The 17988-nt window shown below is 40.8% G+C and overlaps 1 protein-coding gene across 4 annotated transcripts in view; it reads left to right on the top strand.

Moving 5' to 3' along the window:
* Positions 1 to 17988, top strand: part of LOC122686751 (ATP-binding cassette sub-family C member 4-like) — a 2082459-nt gene that overhangs the window by 1666228 nt on the left and 398243 nt on the right. Inside the window, exons 33-35 of one of the 4 annotated variants that reach the window (XM_043891985.1) lie at positions 1120 to 1220; positions 2825 to 3016; positions 15020 to 15175. The exons of the other annotated variants lie outside the window; for them this stretch is intronic. Of the exons in view, the coding sequence (XP_043747920.1) occupies positions 1120 to 1220; positions 2825 to 3016; positions 15020 to 15175 (449 nt within the window). The remainder of the gene's footprint in view (positions 1 to 1119; positions 1221 to 2824; positions 3017 to 15019; positions 15176 to 17988) is intronic. 4 annotated transcript variants of the gene reach the window in all.

Here is a 17988-nt window from a genome sequence, read left to right as displayed (position 1 = left end):
AAGCACATCAGCCCTGAGTATTCACTGGAAGGACTGATGCTGAAGCTAAAGCTCTAATACTTTGACCACCTGATGCAAAGAGCTGACTCATTCTCTAATGAGTCTCTTCTCTAAGACCCTGATGCTGGGAAAGATTGAAGGCAGGAGGAGAAGAGGGTGGCAGATGATAAGGTGGTTGGATGGCATCACTAACCCAATGGACATGAGTTTGAGCAAACTCTGGGAGATAACAAAGGACAGGGAAGCCTGGTGTGCTGCAGTCCATGGTGACACAGAGTCAGACATGACTTACTGACTGAACAACAACTTTGTTCAGTTCAGTTCAGTCGCTCAGCCGTGTCTGACTCTTTGCGACCCCATTCATGAACTGCAGCACGCCAGGCCTCCCTGTCTATTACCAACTCCTGGAGTTTACTCAAACTCATGTCCATTGAGTCAGTGATGCCATCCAACCATCTCATCCTCTTTCATCTAACAACTTTGTTAGTTCTTTCTAAATTCATAATATTTAAAAAACAATTTACTTATTTATTTGGCTGTACTGGGTCTTAGTTGGGGCACTCAGGATCTTCAGTCTTAGTTGTAACAGGCAGGACTTTAGTTGCAGCATGTGACCTCTTAGTTGTGGCATGTGGAGTCTAGTTCCCTGACCAGGGATTGAACCAGGGCCCCTGCATTGGGAATCAGAGTCTTAGCTATTGGACCACCAGGGAAGTCCCTTATAGTGTTTTTTTTTTTTTACTTTATTATTGTCTCATACAACAGAAGTAGTATTATGAGTAATACTATCATTACATGCAAATGATGTAAATATTATAAAGGAGTTTTCTCACCCTATACATAAAATAGATAACTAAAAAAGATCTCCTGTATAGCACAGGGAACTCTATATAATACTCTGTAATGATGTATGTGGGAAAATAATTTTAAAAGAGCAGGTTACCTATATGTCTGGCTAATTCACTTTACTGTACACTTGAAACTAACACAACTTTGTAAATCAACTATTACTTCGATAAAAATCATAAAAATAAAGGCGCCTTCTTTGTAGAGTAACAGAAGGAACCATGTGAGGGCCTGAGAAGTAGACTGACTTTATCCTTCTTCTTCCTCATTTAGCTTTGGATGCTGGGCATGTTGGCCTGGTCCTGTCACTCACCATCACACTTACCAGGATGTTCCAGTGGTGCGTCAGGCAAAGTGTGGAAGTTGAGAACATGGTGATGTTTATTTTTCTCTTCTTAGTCTTTTCAGTCTCCTTGCTGTTATTTGACACAGAAGCAATTCTTGTGTAAAATAATAAAACTGTTTATTTTCACATCATTTTACAAAGTTTTTTTTTACATTCTCTTCCATCTTCTTAAGGGCTTCCCTGGTGGCTCAGATGGTAAAGAATCCGCCTACAACACAGGAGCCACAAGAGACTCGGGTTCAATCCCTGGGTTGGGAAGATCCCCTGGAAAAGGGAATGGCTACCCCAGTATTCTTGCCTGGAGAATCCCCATGGACAGAGGAGCCTGGCAGGCTACAGTCCATGGGGTTGCAAAGAGTCGGGCATGACTGAGCAACTTTCACTTTCACTTTCCATGTGCTTAAAGTTAGTGTAAAATAAAATACATACTTATTTGTCTTAGTCATGTGTATACCATTTCAGAAGGTTTTGTATTCATCACAAACTGTCTTCAAATACAATAAATGTCTCTGTAGGAGGGAGGTTCTGAAATTCTGGAGACAATGTAAGGTAATTTCTTAGCAACTTGTTTGTATTCGTTTCTTAATGGGTAATTCCTCATTTTTGGTAAAAGAAAATAATCCAGTATTTTGAGGTTTATTTAATTACTATGTTCCTCCTCCCATGCCCCGTTTTATCATTTATTCTTGTGTGAGTTGAACACCGAATTTGCTGGTGGCCATTCTTCCTGGTAGGATAGGCTCCCTCTCAGAATGTACTAAGGTGTGGAGGCATGGTTATTTAGAAGATGTTAATCGATGTGTATATTATACACTTTTGAGTATTTGTACCTTCTCCTAAATGGAGAAAAGCAATAAAAATGAAGTTTTTCCACTTCTTTCTTCTAACAGAGTAGAAGTAGTGAAAGTCTCTCAGTCGTGTCGAACTCTTTTTTAAACCCGGTGGACTATACAGTCCATGGAATTCTCCAGGCCAGAATACTGGAGTGGGTAGCCTTTCCCTTCTCCAGGGGAACTTTCCAACCCAGGGATCAAACCCAGGTCACCCGCATTACAGGAAGATTCTTTACCAGCTGAGCCACAGGAAAGTCCAAGAATACTAGAGTGGGTAACCTATCACTTCTTCAGGGGAACTTCTGGACCCAGGAATCAAACCAGGGTCTCCTCCATTGCAGGGGGACTCTTTACCAACTGAGCTATCAGGGAAGTTCATAACAGAGTAGAAAATGACTGATTATGAAAATGAGGTTTGATGACTGTCCAGTTCTGTTCATCTGTAACACGTGGCGCTTCTGTAGCCACACATTACTAATTGGTGTCCTTAAGTATTCTTTTCTTTGAAAAAAAAAATTTTATTCAGATGTGAAATGAGGATCAATAAAATTTTGCCATTCATTTCTTTAATTTTTTAACTTTAATATAAAATTGAATGAAGTAGTCATATGTGAAAGTGTTGATGAACAAGTTTTCCAATCATCCAAGGCCTCATCAGACTCCTACTTCTGTCCTTTGTGGATGCTGAGACCTGGGATGTTCTGAACCATATAAAAGCAGAAAGTTTCATTTACAATCTCTGAACATCCATAAACAAGACCCTCTGATACTAACTCATGAGATGTCATACGTGTTTCAGATGATTTCAGTAGAAAGGGGGATTGAATACACAGACCTTGTGAAAGAAGAACCCTGGGAACTCGAGTCTCGTCCACTGCCATCCTGGCCCTATGGAGGAGAGATTTACTTTAACAATGTGAACTTCAGGCATAAGTCGGACGGGCCTCTGATATTGAGGAATGTGTATGCAGCCTTTTACCCAGGACTAAAGGTTAGTTTAAGCCATTTGCCTTTTTAAAATCCAGCTAAAGATTTAGCACCACATCTGCTCTTGGCTTCCTTGTCTGTGTACAGGGGGACTCTTTGTTCCTAATGGATGCAGATTAGATCAGTGACACTGTCCCTTAATCTTTTTTGGAAACTGGAATGGGGATACCAGCAATTTTTCCCTGTGTTGTGAGCTCCTTCATGGTGGTTAATGGGCCCTGGGCTCCAGAGCTCGATCTTAATCTGACTCAGGACACTATATGTGACACCTAATTATTCATACAAAGCCTGGGTAGTCTGCCCTGGCTTCCTGTTCCTAACTCTCCAATATTTCATTCCTTTCCATCTTTTATTTTTTAAATACATTTTTATTTATTTATTTGGCTGTGCTGGTCTTAGTTGTGGCACACAGGATCTTTGAGCTTCATTGTGGCATGTGAAGTCTTAGTTGCAGCTTGTGGGATCTATTAATAGTTCTCTGATCAGGAATCGAACCAAGGCCCTCTGCACTGGGAGCACAGGTTCCTAGCCACTGGAACACCAGCAAAGTCCCCCATCTTTTCTTCTTTGTGTTTCTGAAATCTTCTTTTCCTCCCACGGTGCCCTCTGGTTGCAGCCTGCTCCTCTGTCCCTGGGTTTCTGATGTGGACTTGTCCTCTACTCACCCACACTGAGCTGCCATGCCCCTGCCCTCCCACCCACAGACTGCTTCTTTCTTTAGCACAGATCTGATGCTTCCTGGCCTGAGTTGAGCTACTGCTGGAACCAGGCCACAGCCCTGAGCCCACTGCAGTGGGGGCCGTCAGGTGAGCTTGTAGCCACTAGAGATGAGCCTGAATCATGACCCAGTTGAGGGTGAGGAACCAGGGCCTCAGATGGAAGCAGGGCCTGGAGACTTGCTCAAAGTCAAAAGCACATTGAAGGGAGCAGGGAAGATCCACATTGGAGATGGCAGAGAGGCTGTGACCTGGACCTGCCATTGTCCATGTCTGCTGGTGATGTTCCTTTCACGTTAAGCTTGAGGCTCTCAGCTGGGCCCAGGACAGAGTCTTCAAAAGACTAAACCAGAACAGACAAGGTGGTGGGAAGCTCTTCCCCACCTCGCTCTGCAGCCAGTGTGTCTCCTGACTCACGCACACCCCTGCCCTCAGGCGTGTGTAGTTCTCCCAAAGCACCGCGCCCTCCAGCTTTCAGTGTGCACGCTGCCCCTCCACCTCAGAGACCTTTCCCCCATCATCTGGCTGGTGAACATCTCCTCATGTTCTGAGTTGATCTAATGCATCTTTGAGACCCTCAATTCTTCCTTAGTGTCTTATATTTTCTTTTAAGGTAGAAATTAAGGTACACCTGTTTTCACAGTAGCCAAAAATAGGAAGGAATTAAATCCTTACAATGAAATATTATTCAGTTTTAAAAAGGAAGAAAATTCTGACCTATGGATAAACCTTTATGATATCTTGCCAAATGATATAAGCCAGACAAAAAGGAATGAATACTCTGATTCCACTTACGTGAGATTCCTAAGTAGTCAAATTCAGGAAGACAGGAAGTAGGACTGTGGTCTCCAGGGACTTGGGGGTGGGGAATGGGGAGTTGTTTGTTTAACGGGTATAGAATTTCAGTTTTAGCAGGCAAAAAAACATTTCTCAAGCTTGATTGCACAACAGTGTGAATATACTGAACACCAACTGTCCACTTAAAAATGGCTAAGTAGTTAAATTTTATGATATGTGAATTTTACTATTCATATAAAAAGATATGTAATATCACTATTAAAAGATAGCACCTATAGCATGCTTTATAATTTGAAGTCTGTATTTCACAGTAAGTACCTTGAGGCTTTTTAAAATCAGAGAGCATCTTGTTTTCATTTTTGTTCCCCAGAAAGTGGTGTTCTGCAGGGCACAGAGAGCGTGCTTAGGGACTGCTGGTTGTGAGGGTGAGTAGCACACAGGTGTGAGCAGCCAGTAACCAACACAGACACATACACAAGACAACTCTGAACAACCGAAAGAACTGCTCTTTAAAGCTCTCACCACCACAGACCCATCTAGTGGACTGTAGCTGTAATTTAGTGAATGATACCCTTGTAACATGAATATGGAAAAAATAAATATTCAACTTAATCCCCAAATGCTACCCAGGGAGCAACTTCAGTTAGTCACAGGGCAAAGGCTGGTCCTAATTATTTCCAGTTCCACTGTAGGTCAGGAAGAAGGTGAACTCCTATGTCAGGAAAACATTAACTACAGCTCTTGATATAATCCTGTCCCCTAGAGCACTGAAGGCAGTATTTGTTTACTCTCAGACAATGTGTCTGTCAGATTTTCCATTGTACATGTAATTCTGTTCACTTGCACTTGTCTTAAATTTTCCCCAAAGGCATAATATGAATTATCTAAGAAACTCTGTAGTACAATTTAGGAACATAACAGATTCTTATTCTTCCTTCTTAAAACCTGCAAATCATAGGATTATTGAGAACCTAAAATGTTTCAGGACAAATTAAATTTGGAGACTGATTTAATAATGGTAGCAACTTGATACAGTATCGCCATTAGCTTCATTTTTGTGTTGGGAGATGGTACCTGGGCAGCATGAAGCCATTTCACTCCACCTGTATACATTAGAGGTTTCCTCTCCTGCTCACTTGTCCCTGCCCCTGTCACTCCAGGACAGCCCTTTGGTGTTGGATTTGATTGAGAGGGCTATTGTGAGTGGGGGAGAGGGCATAAGAGTGAGCCAGCCAGCAGAAGTGGGGCTTTATTCTCTTTCCCTCATTTCCTCTGCCGTCACGATTCCTGGAGAAGTTACAGTAAATAGGAAAGTGTCGTAGTTACTATGCAGGATTTTAATTCATGGAAGAAATTGCAAGTGAAAATAAAGAGCCAGGACTTCCCTAGTAGTGTAGTGGATAAGAATTCACCTGCCAATTCAAGGGACACTGGTTCAATCCCTGGTCTGAGAAGATTCCATATGCCACAGAGCAGCTAAGCCCATGTGGCACAACTACTGAGCCTACATACCACAACTACTAAAGCTTGTTCTCAGTAACAAAAGAAGCCACCTCAATGAGAAGCCCATGCCCTGCAACAAGGAGTAGCTCCCACTTGCCACAACCAGAGACAGCCTGCACAAAGCAACCATGACCCAGCATAGCCAAAAAAAAATCACCATGAGATAAATTGCACCCTAGGCTTCCTGGTTAGATTCTGAACACAGGCTGCATTTTTCATTTAGATGATTTTGTGGTTGATTTGATCATTTTAGAGAGTCCTGGGTCATATTAAAGCATTTTTCACCTCTTGAGGTAGATCGATTTTTTTTTTTGTTTGTTTTTGCTCACAGCTATTACTTGAATAATACATTTTTCCAGATGCTTACTAGAACCTGCTATAATGTGCAAAAATATTGGTTCCTTACTTTTTCTTCTTTTTAACATAATATTTTCCTAGAAACCCCTCCCTTCATTCTCAGCTTGTCTCCCTTCCCCTGCCAGCTTCCTAATCCCTTGTGATTTAGACTGTGGTGTCAGGGCCGGTAGCACCTGCCTCTCCTGGAGCTTCTTAGAAATGCAGAGTCTCAGGCCCGTTCAACTGACTTTCTCAGCATTGCATTTAAACAGGACCTTCTAGTAAAGTCCTTTGTCTCCCAATGGCAGTTTTTGATGACTGATAACCTGTGATTTCCAAGAAATGTCTTTTGATAGTGTGAAACTGAGTTTATGAATCACCCAAACCCTGTTGTGACTGAGCAGGAGGCTCTAGAAAGATCTGTGCCACCTAACCCTACAGATTTAGTTACTTTTATATTCTATAAATTGGGCCTTTACAATATAATCTAATTCTGTGTGATTCTACTGCATTTATTTGCATCTTTTCAGTGGAGTCTCTCTTCATCACGGGCAGTTTTCATCCTGCCCCCAACTTCCCCACACCAGCCTACTGTGGGGACTGGAGGGATTTCCCACAGGCTCAGCCCTGAGTGTAGCAGTGTATGCAGTTCTTTCACCACCTGATGGGATAAAAAATGAGTCTTGCTGCCCCAAGCAGGGCACAAGGTCTGTTTGGTCTGTTCCCCAGGCACCATGTGCCCCACTCAGCTGCAGGTTTCTCTCTCAGCCCAGCTGCTGGTGCTGGTTCTTTCTGCTGACAGCCGGCCCACCTGACCTCAGGCACACTCTTTGCTCCCACTCACCATGTACATGCCTGTATCCACATCATGCTTTTAACTCTCTGGTCATAAGACCTCTACCTTAGGCCTGCAGCTACACTTCTCCCCACTCTCTCTGTTTTAGCTACACAGAGGGACATAATGAGGTTCCAGGCCATCCAGGTGATAAGGAGGCCATCAGCAGATGGAGAAGAGCCCGAGGATGTGGATTTGAGTCCCATCCTGTGACTTATGGGCTCTGATATTTCAGGTAGACTAATTCATCTAACTAAGCCTCAATCTTTTTTTTTTTTGCAAAATGAAAGTGATAGGATGTAACCTGTAGAGTTGTTGTATGACTTAACAAGATAAGACATGTAAAGCACCCATCATGGGGATCAGAGTAATTGCTTGCATAAAGATGGCTATCATTTTCATTTGGTGTAAAATGACCATAACCACTTATACTGCAAAAGTTGTCTGTCCCATGAGAAAAGAGGTGTTGGCCATTTGAAGTTGTATCTATAGCTGTAGGATCCATCTGTTGTGTCTTTCTCTGTCTGGTTTATCATATAACTAAATAATATGGTAATAGATTTTCCATAAATTTCTCTGACCTGAGTTAAAAATCTAAGTTCTCAATGGAAGCTGCTTTTTCTCAGGACACCACAGGTAATACAAATAAAGCCAGTCAAATCCAATACAGATTCTGCTGTCAACATGTATGGTTCATCTGAAGAAACAAGAAAATGACTGTCTTAGCTTTGTAAGCTAGAAAGAGGTCATAATTTTTATAAAGGTTTTTTACAAAAATAACATCTTTTTTTTTTTTTTAACAAAGATGACATAACATCTGTTAGGGTTGGGACAAGCCCACAGGAGGGGACAGGGAGAGAATTTCCAAGGATTTAGGCATGTGAGACAGACTTAGTGATGTGTGGTTAGGGTTCCAGCAGGTGGAAATGTATTCAGTAGAAATGCATGTGAAAGTTCTTTAGGAGGTGGGGTCAACATAAGCAAAAGCATGATGCCCTGATCCAGTGAGTGAAGAACTAGGCACCTGCAGAGCATTCAGGAAAATCAGCTGCCAGGTGTGCAGCAGACATTTTCATGTTCAACTCTGACAACTCCAAAGTCACCCCAAGGAAGGTGACTTGTGGACATGTGGGTCAGCGGGGACATTTTTGTAGAAGAGATGTCCTGGGGTGGAGTGATGGGCACAGAGCTGGGCTTTGGGAGTTTAATTAGAGAACTGAGAGCACATGGACCAGAGTGGGCAGATTCAGGAGGCAGGGAGCCCAGAGCTATTGTGCCTCCAGCAAAATGTCTTGGAAAAGTCATTCCACTTTTTGGCATCAAACTGATGTCAATTAAAACAAAGATATAACACTCCGGTTTGTGAATGTGCAGGGAAATGAGTGGGAGTAGAAAATGGTATCATCATATTTCTGGAGAGTAGGTTAACAGCTTAACAGCTTCCTCTGAAAATGTTCATACTTGATTCTCAGCAGTTCCACATCTGGGAATTTATCTGAAGGAAATGAGTAAGGTTGTTTGCAAAAAGAAAAGATTTAGCTTCAAGGATATTTAACAGAGTTATTTATAATAGTAAACTATTGGAGATTGCCTAAATATCCAGCAGCATGTGGTTTGTTAAATGATCACATATACTATATTCTTATGAAATACTAAATGAAATACTAAATGAAAACAGATAGCAGTATGTTCATTTTAATCCCATTTTGTTTATATATGTGAACTTGTGTCTTTAAGAACACATACAGAAGTCTAGAAAGTAAAAACATCATCTTGAAAATGGTTTTTTCAGAGTGCTGAGTATAGCTAGTGTTTACTTTTCAAATTCATTTGCACTGATTATTTTTAAGGAAAGAGTTTGCTTTAACTTGTTTTTTAAAAATGATGCAGCCCAGCACTCCAGTGCTGACTGTGGATCTTAAAATGAGGAACTGAGTCATGAAACACTGCAAAAGTAGAGTCTTCAGGGCTTGGCACCGTGCTGGACTCAGGGAAGTAAGGTGGACAGTTCAGCCCCTGAGCCTGGGAAAGAAGTCGTGAGAGTAATGTGGGAAAGACAAAGGAAGGGGTTGTTTTGTGTGGGGCATTGGGTGTTGATTATATTGAGTTTGGTGTGTGGAGAGAGATCCAGATGCAAGTGTCTAACAAGTTGTTGTCATCATCAGAGACCAACCTGGTTGGAAAAACAGAAAGGAGTCATTGTAAAGCAAATAAAATAAGATTTTCTCTGCCGGGGTCCAGCCTCGGCAGGATCCAGGGGGTACCCTCAGGATGAACAGCGTCGGCGAGAGATAGAAGACACGTGAGACCAGCCTTGATAGGGCCAAGTCTGTCTTTTATTTTTTGACAACAGTTTATATACCCTCACTCAGAATGTATCCAGGATACAAGATGCTCACTCATGTCTATACAGGGTTAGTTTACATTACATCAGTTTGTCCTTAAGGAAGAACAAGATGCTTTCTGCATTTCGTTTCTATAATAAATCTTTACACATTATCTTTTGGCCTTAGGGCTTATAAACATTTTATGTAAGTCAGGTGAATGGAAGCCTGTTTTCTGTTTCTGTGGTGACCTTAACAGAAGAGTTACAGTCTCATAGGGCAACAGTACAGCATGTCACAACATAATAAAAATACGACCCTGTTAATACCAACATCAATTCTTCTGCAAAAGTTGTCAATTAAATTTATCTAAAAGTTTTACCCCATACAAACTCTGTGGCTCTAATAAGGCAGCCTCTGCCTAGCACTCCTGGCTAATAATTAACAACTATTTCATTGTTACAACACTAGGACTAAGCTCTTATTTTTCTAGATCTATAACTATATTAACAATGGTTTCCATAGCACAGCCTTAGCACACTAAAAGCAAAAACACAGCAAGCAAACGTTAACCCAATAACCACTTTTATAATAATTTTCTCTCATATTTTCTAATAAAACTCCTTCACCCCTCAAAAATGCTCTATGTCTATTAGGGCTTTTATATAATCAGGTTCTTTATGCTATTTTATGATTAAAATATTATAAGCAATCATGCATAATAGTACCAAGGGCATAAATGCATTTGGCTAACAAACTACCAGCAAAGGAGTTTAAATTAAAACACTCCTTTCATCCTAAACAATCTCATAAAATACCACCACCCAAAAAACATAGATTTAAGTTCTAAATTAATTCTTATTTGAAAAGAGATCTGGGAGGGCCTTCTGCCTGTATCACAGAAATTAGGGAGTAGTCTATTGAAGCAAGCATCAGAAAAACAGATATCATCTTTAAGGTGAGCGCCGGGGGCAGCTTTGGGGCAGCTTTTCGGAATCCCTGAAAACCTGATCCGCCTTGCCCGTCAGGTTTTCTCCCCATGAGCTTGTCATGGGTGGGATCTCATGAGCTAGCCTTTTCGAAATCCTTGAAAACCTGATCCGCCTTGCCCGTCAGGTTTTCTCCCTCATGACCTTGTCATGGGTGGGATCTCGTGTGCCGGCTCCCATAATTTATTCATTTATTTATTTTTGGCTGTGCTGGGTCTCTTGCTGCTCGGGCTTTTCTCTAGTTTTGGTGAGTGGAAACTACTCTAGTTGTGGTGCACTGGCTTCTCAATGTGGTGTCTTTTCTTGTTACAGAGCACAGTCTATATAGGGTGTGAGGGTTTTAGTAGATGTGGCCTGTGGACTCAGTAGTTTTAGTTCCCAGGTTCTATACACAGGCTCAATAGTTGTGGTGCATGAGCTTAGTTGCTTTGTGGCATGTGGGATTCTCCCAGACCAGGGATTGAACCCATGACTCCTGTACTGGCAGCTGGATTCTTTACCACTGAACCTCCAGGGAAGCCCTCAAGGTGTCTTTAGATTGAAGGATGTGAGCTTAGTGATACTGGTGATACTCTCCACAGGCAATTGGTAAAACCCTTTGGTTACCCAGAAAAGTCACTCAGACTATAGTTTTGATGACTGAACTGTAGAAATAGCCAGAACCAGGTTGTCTTTGAGTTGCCTTTTTCTTTTGGGGTGCCTGTGGCCATGCAACATGTGGGATCTTAGTTATTTCACCAAGGATTGAACCTACATCCCCTGTAGTGGAAGCACAGAATCATAACCACTAAACTGCCAGGGAAGCCCTCCATTTTTTTTTTTTTTCAGTTCTCCTCACTGGAGTTTGGAGTTCATAGTCCTGTGGTCATGAACAACCCTTGGTGCCCCTATATATCTCAGACCATTTACTCAAACTCTAAAAATGTTCCCGTTTGCAAAGATGGATCAATTTCAGTAGAGCTGATGACATGGGAACCTCCATGCATCCTCACAGATAGAGTACTCACTTGTGTCCTGTTGTGGTTTAATTTATGTATGAGAACACCGTGATATACAGGCATACCTGTTTTTATTGTGCTTCACAGAGAATGCATTTTTTTCCCCACAAATTATACATTTATGGCAATGCTGTGTCAAGCAAAACATTGGCACCATTTTTCCTATAGCATTTGCTAACTTCATGTCTCTGTCACATTTTGATAATTCTCTCAATATTTCAAGCCATTTCATTTTATGATATGTGTTATTCTGGGATCTGTGATCAGTGTGTTTTAAGGCTCAAATGATGGTTAGCATTCTTTTAGCAATAAAGTATTGGAAATTAAGTTGTGTACATCTTTTTTAATATATAATGCTATTGTACACTTAGTAGACTACAATATAGAATAAACTCAAATCTTTTTGAACAGAGAAACAAAAAATTCATATAACTTGCTTTATTTTGTGATAGTCACATTACTGAGGTTGTCTTGACCAAATCCAAAATATCTCTGAGGCCTACCTGTACACAAAACACATGAGTCACATATGTACACACTACGACTTGCTTGTGTGCACAGATGGCCCATCTGTATCATATGGATTAAGGTTTAAAATAAGGTGCAAAATGTCCTGAGAAACCTATATGCAGGTCAAGAAGCAACAGTTAGAACTGGACATGGAACAGCGGACTGGTTGAAAATTGGGAAAGCAGTACATCAAGGCTGTATTTTGTCACCCTGCTTATTCAACTTATACGCAAAGTACATCATGTGAAGTGCCAGGCTGGATGAAGCTCAAGCTGGAATTAAAACTGCCAGGAGAAATAACAATAACATTAGATATGTGGATGACACCATTGTAATGGCAGAAAGCAAAGAGAAACTAAAGAGCCTGTTGATGAAAGTGAAAGAGGAGAGTGAAAAAGCTGGCTTAAAATTCAACATTCAATAAATGAAGATCATGGTATCTGGTCCCATCACTTCATGGCAGATAGATGGGGAAACAATGGAAAGTGACAGACTTTACTTTCTTGGGCTCCAGCATCGCTGTGGTCAGTGACGGCAGCCATGAAATTAAAAGATGTTTGCTCTTTGGAAGAAAAATATTGACAAACCTAGACAGAATATTAAAAAGCAGAGACATTACTTTGCCAACAAAAGTCCATATAATCAAAGCTATGGTTTTTCCAGTAGTCAAATAAGGGTTGTACCATAAAGAAGGTTGAGTGCCAAAGAACTGATGCTTTCGAACTGTGGTGCTGAAAAAGATTCTTGAGAGTCCTTTGGACTGCAAGGGGATCAAAGTAGTCAATCTTATAGGAAATCAACTCTGAATATTCATTGGAAAAACTTATGCTGAAGCCGAATCTCCAATACTTTGGCTACCTGATGGGAAGAGCTGATTCATTGGGAAAGACCCTGATGCTGCCAAAGATTGAGGGCAGGAGGAGAAGGGGACGACAGAGGACGAGTTGGTTGGATGGTATCGCTGACTTGATGGACATGAGTTTGAGCAAGCTCCGTGAGATGGTGATGGACAGGGAAGCCTGGTGTTCGGCAGTCCATGGGGTTGCAAAGAGTTAGACATGACTGAGACACTAAACAACAACAATAAAAAAATATCTTATAGATGTATAGGCATATAAGTATAGACTTACAGACGTATTATCTTTGTAAGATAATAAAATTAGGTAAACCCACTTTTTGGATGTTTAATCTCTATAAATATAAATTCTTTTTTGAAATGCCATGATTGATTTGACAGGCTAAGGTGTGAAACTCTAGAGGTATTCAAATCAGAAAAATGAAAATTTCTAAGAATTCTGATTATATTGCATAGACAGATTTAGTTGTTCTCTTTAAAGCTATAAGTTTTAAAATTTTACTGATTTACAAATGATTGAAAGCATGTCTTACACTCTCATCAATTCCAGATTCTAAACAGAGATGAAATCATCTCTTGGGAAGCTTCCTTCAGGGAATTTGTAATTGGGCATCCCTGGTGGCTCAGATGGTAAAGAACCTGCCTGCAAGGCAGGAGACCTGGCCTCCATCCCTGGGTCAGGAAGATCCCCTGGAGTAGGAAATGGCAACCCACTCTACTATTCTTGCCTTGAGAATTCCATGGACAGAGGAGCCTGTCCATGGGCTACATTCCATGGAGTCACAAAAAGTCAGACAAGACTGAGTGACTAACACTTTCTTTCACTTTCAAACTCATTGGTAAAAAACACCAGTTTCTGCATGCATATTTGAATGCAGTTTTATTCCCTACCAGCATTTAACCTGCATTGTATAGATTCTTTAATCTTATTGCTAGTCACTTAATTTCTCCCTGCTTTGTTTTTAATAAATAGACTGACACTTGACATGTATTTTTTCAAGGTTCAATTGTAAGTATTAATTTGTTAATTAAATGCCTTTTGCACTGCTCCAATTAAAGGTCCTGTGTAAATAGCAAATATTTTTTGTGTTGTTGTTGGCTTCATTATGTGCATTTTGCCTACTGGCCTTTGTCTTTTAAGATTCTGCATTTTATATTTTAAGATGTTTCAACATCGAATATAATTAAGATATTTAATATCAGTAAATGATTTCATTTTTCTACCAAAGAATAATTCCTTTTAAATAACAGATGCCTGAGAAAGTGAGTACTTGTTTGTATATAACACTTCTTACTTGCTGCTGCTGCTGCTAAGTCGCTTCAGTTGTGTCTGACTCTGTGCGACCTCACAGACGGCAGCCCACCAGGCTCCCCTGTCCCTGGGATTCTCCAGGCAAGAACACTGGAGTGGGTTGTCATTGCCTTCTCCAATACATGCTTGCATGCTAAGTCGCTTCTCTGACTTCTTGACATCTCTGTAAAACTACCCATGTGATTCCCAAGGTCAGATTACCTAGGCAGTAGGAATAAATTTAATTTAAAAGCTGACTTCTTATGCACCACTTAGGAGACTGCTGGTTTTTCACTGCCAGCAGATTACTTTTTAAAGTCATCTTGCTTTATTTATGAATGTTATTTACACACATCCATACACATACAACACACACACATTCATGTCTCCCCCTTTAACATACCACAGAATGGATACTATGTGATAATCACAGAAAACAATTTTCAGCATATTAAGCCTCCCTTCAGGGAAATCTGAATAAAACTGCATGTCATCTTAAGAAGGCATAAAAATCACTCTAGTTTATATTCTATATGCTTGGGATGATGGTGGTCTCAACCAGGGACATTTGTGAATATCTGCCATTTTTGGTTGCCACAATTTGGGGGTTGCATCTGGTATCTAGTGGGTAGAGTTCATGGCTACTGTTAAACATCTTACAATATACATGACAGTCTCCTTACCCCCAACAATGAATTTTCTGGCTCAGAATGTCACCGAGACCATGCTTGAGAAACTACAGACTACTCTCTATATGTAACAGAACTTTGAAAATTCATCTTCAACAATCAGGGTTTCTTCTAGGTTTGTTGTATCCTGTTAATTCTTAATCCCCCTTGGTCTCTTTACAGTGTGGCATCGTGGGAAGAACAGGAACTGGAAAAAGTTCCCTCATCGCTGCTCTTTTTAGATTGTCAGAACCCGAAGGTGGCATTCAGATTGATCGGATCTGGACAACCAACATTGGACTTCATGATTTAAGGAAGAAACTGTCAGTTGCACCTCAGGTATGCACATCAGAGCATTGTCACATTGTTCTTTTTATAATGTATCTAAGTTTAATTGCTTTTAAGTTGTTTTTTTTTTCAAATTACATGGAAGGGTTGATCCTTTTTTCCCAAATAGAGCACATTTTTAACATCAGGTATTTTCAACAGACATTTTCATTGGACACATGTTTTGTTTCTTTGTTCATTCATCAGTTTTGTGTGCATGTGATTTAGTGATTTCTGGACACAGTCTTCCTCAGTTGCCACAGTTTTATCCACTGATAACCACATAATTCTGAGAACAAAAGGAAAAATGGTTTCTTTAGCACTGCAGAGGTTCCTGCCAGGGTCTTTGCCCTAGCAGGATCCAGGGGTACCCTCAGGATGAACAGCGTCAGCAAGAGAGAGACACAGTGAGACATAGCTCGGTGGCTAAGTCTGAAGTTTATTTTTGCACTGCCCCTTTATACCCTTAACAACATCTTTTGGGGGGAAGTGCATATTGCTTACACACAGGTCATCTCAAAACATTACAGCAACTTGACCTTCAACAGAAACAGGATGTCACCCACATACTTTTCATTCACAAGAGTCTTCTTTATCATTTGGCCTTCAGGCCTGTTAACATTTTATGGCTTGCACGTGGTGTGACTTAAGCAACTTCAGTAGCCGGCCCTGTTTTTCTTGTGATTAATCTATATTCTTTCTAATAGGTGTCATCTCCATGGGAACTAAATAGGATTACATTTTTACAGAACAGAAATGCAAAGGATTGCAAAAACAGCAGATATAGCACAAAACAGGCTCTTAGTCTAAAAGTTAACTACCTGCAGGAACTCACCAGCTAATCTCTATCTAAAGTATTTTCTATTAGGCACATTTGTGGCTGTTTTATTTGTGGAGCCTTTCTCACCCCGAGGAGGGGCCTATGCTTAATGTTAGCGTATTATGCTTAGGATGTTTAGAACAATCATGAGCATTTTTTGCAATAAGCACACATTTATCAAATAAGCCAGAATGCCAGCAAAAGGGTTTGAATTGAAGCATTTCCTTCATCCCTGGCCCCTTCATAGGGTGCCAGCGTCCAGGAGATTTATTAGTTAGGGTTTTAAGTTGGTCTTTATTCAGTGAAAGAGGAGCGGGAGAACTCTCGGCAGGCAACCCAAGAATCTGCAGCAGGGCAAACAAGAAAAAGAGCAGAAAAGTGGGGAGGATACAGGGTGGGGTAGAGGCCGAGGTCAACCTGGAGGGTCCCTTGTATCCTGAATGGCCTTGTGTGTCAGGTTTTTTCCTCATGACCTTGTCATGGATGGGATCCTGAATGGCCTTGCGTGTCAGGTCTTTTCCTCATGACCTCGTCATGGGTGGGATCTCCCACAACGACTCCCGGCAGGTTCCTATAGGGAAACATGACTTTTAAGTGTCTTACAGATGGAATTTCGCTGAGGGAAATGAGGACATCTTTTCAAAGGTGATTATCTTCTTGGACTTTCTGTGAAACTGTTGAGCTTTGAGAATTACAGGATATATAGATGATTTGGGGAGACTGACAATTCATCCATTAGTAAATGATTTTCACCAAGGAGGCAGTACAGAATAGTGAGGTAGAGCAGGGAACTCAGAATTCTGTCTCTATGCACCTCAGTTTTCTCTTACAAGGTAACTAACAGTACCAGCCCCTTGAGCTGTTGTGAGGACAAAATAGGTCACTGAGTGTGAAGTGCTTCACGTAGACCCAGATGTGACTGCTGTGATGGTGGAGCATTGAGCTGGCCATTGGCCAGTCTTTTCCTGGACTCTGATTCTGTTTTCTTATCTTCTGAGTCTTAAAGAAGTACAACTTTCAGGGAGTGTTTTGGACACTGGATTATATGTATAGTAGACACTCATGTCATTCCTTGTGGTTCATTCACTCAACATAATATTTACTGAGAAATACTCAGTAATACTCTGAATATTTACTGAGAAATTACCATCCTCCAGGTATATAGCCAAGGGCAACCTAGATTCTGTGTCCTCACCTTTCATTCTGCTCTCTCCTTTGACAGACTTACCAATTTTTAAAAAAGGAATTTGATCTTTTTATATAATTGATAATCAGCTGCCCATCAAAGGAAACTCAGATAAATAACCTCTTGAGATGAAAAACAGAGATGAGATGAGACAAAATGAGCCAGGCAATTGTGCTTTCTGGAATGTGGGTTTAATGTGCCCTGAAATGCCTGTGTATTAGGAAGTATCTCAACATGACACCCAAAGGGAAGGAGCACGTGGGCTTGGGTCTAACAACTGAGTACAGCTGCTGCTATTCCCATGGCCTCTAAAATACCTGGAATTACTCTGAGTACTCTTGTTTTTCTAATTAATTTATTTTTAATTGAAAGATAATTACTTTACAATATTTTTTTGGTTTCTGCCATATATCAACATGGATCAGCCATAGGTATACATATGTCCCCTCCCTCTTGAATGTCCTTCCCACCTCCCACCTCATCCCACCCCTCTAGGTTATCACAGAGCCCTGGATTTGAGCTCATACAGCAGATTTCCACTGACTATCTAATTTTACATATGCTAATGTATATGTCTAAGTACTTTTGAAACCAAAATACAGTTTTACAGACTACAGTGAAATGCCACCTTGCACCCTTTAAGACATCTACTGTCAAAAAGAAAAATGAAAGAGAGAAAGAAAGAAGATGGGTTGGTAGTATTGGCAAGGATGTAGAGAAATTAGAATCCTTGTTCATTTCTGGTAGGATGTAAGATAGTACAGCCACTGTGGAAAACAAGTTGGTCATTTCTCAAAAAAATTCAATCTCAAAAAAGTC

This window comes from Cervus elaphus, chromosome 30, assembly GCF_910594005.1.
Source record: "Cervus elaphus chromosome 30, mCerEla1.1, whole genome shotgun sequence".
In the NCBI taxonomy this organism is placed as follows: Eukaryota; Metazoa; Chordata; class Mammalia; order Artiodactyla; family Cervidae; genus Cervus; species Cervus elaphus.
The sequence above is the reverse complement of the archived record's forward strand: the minus strand, read 5'-3'. Positions and strand labels throughout refer to the sequence as shown.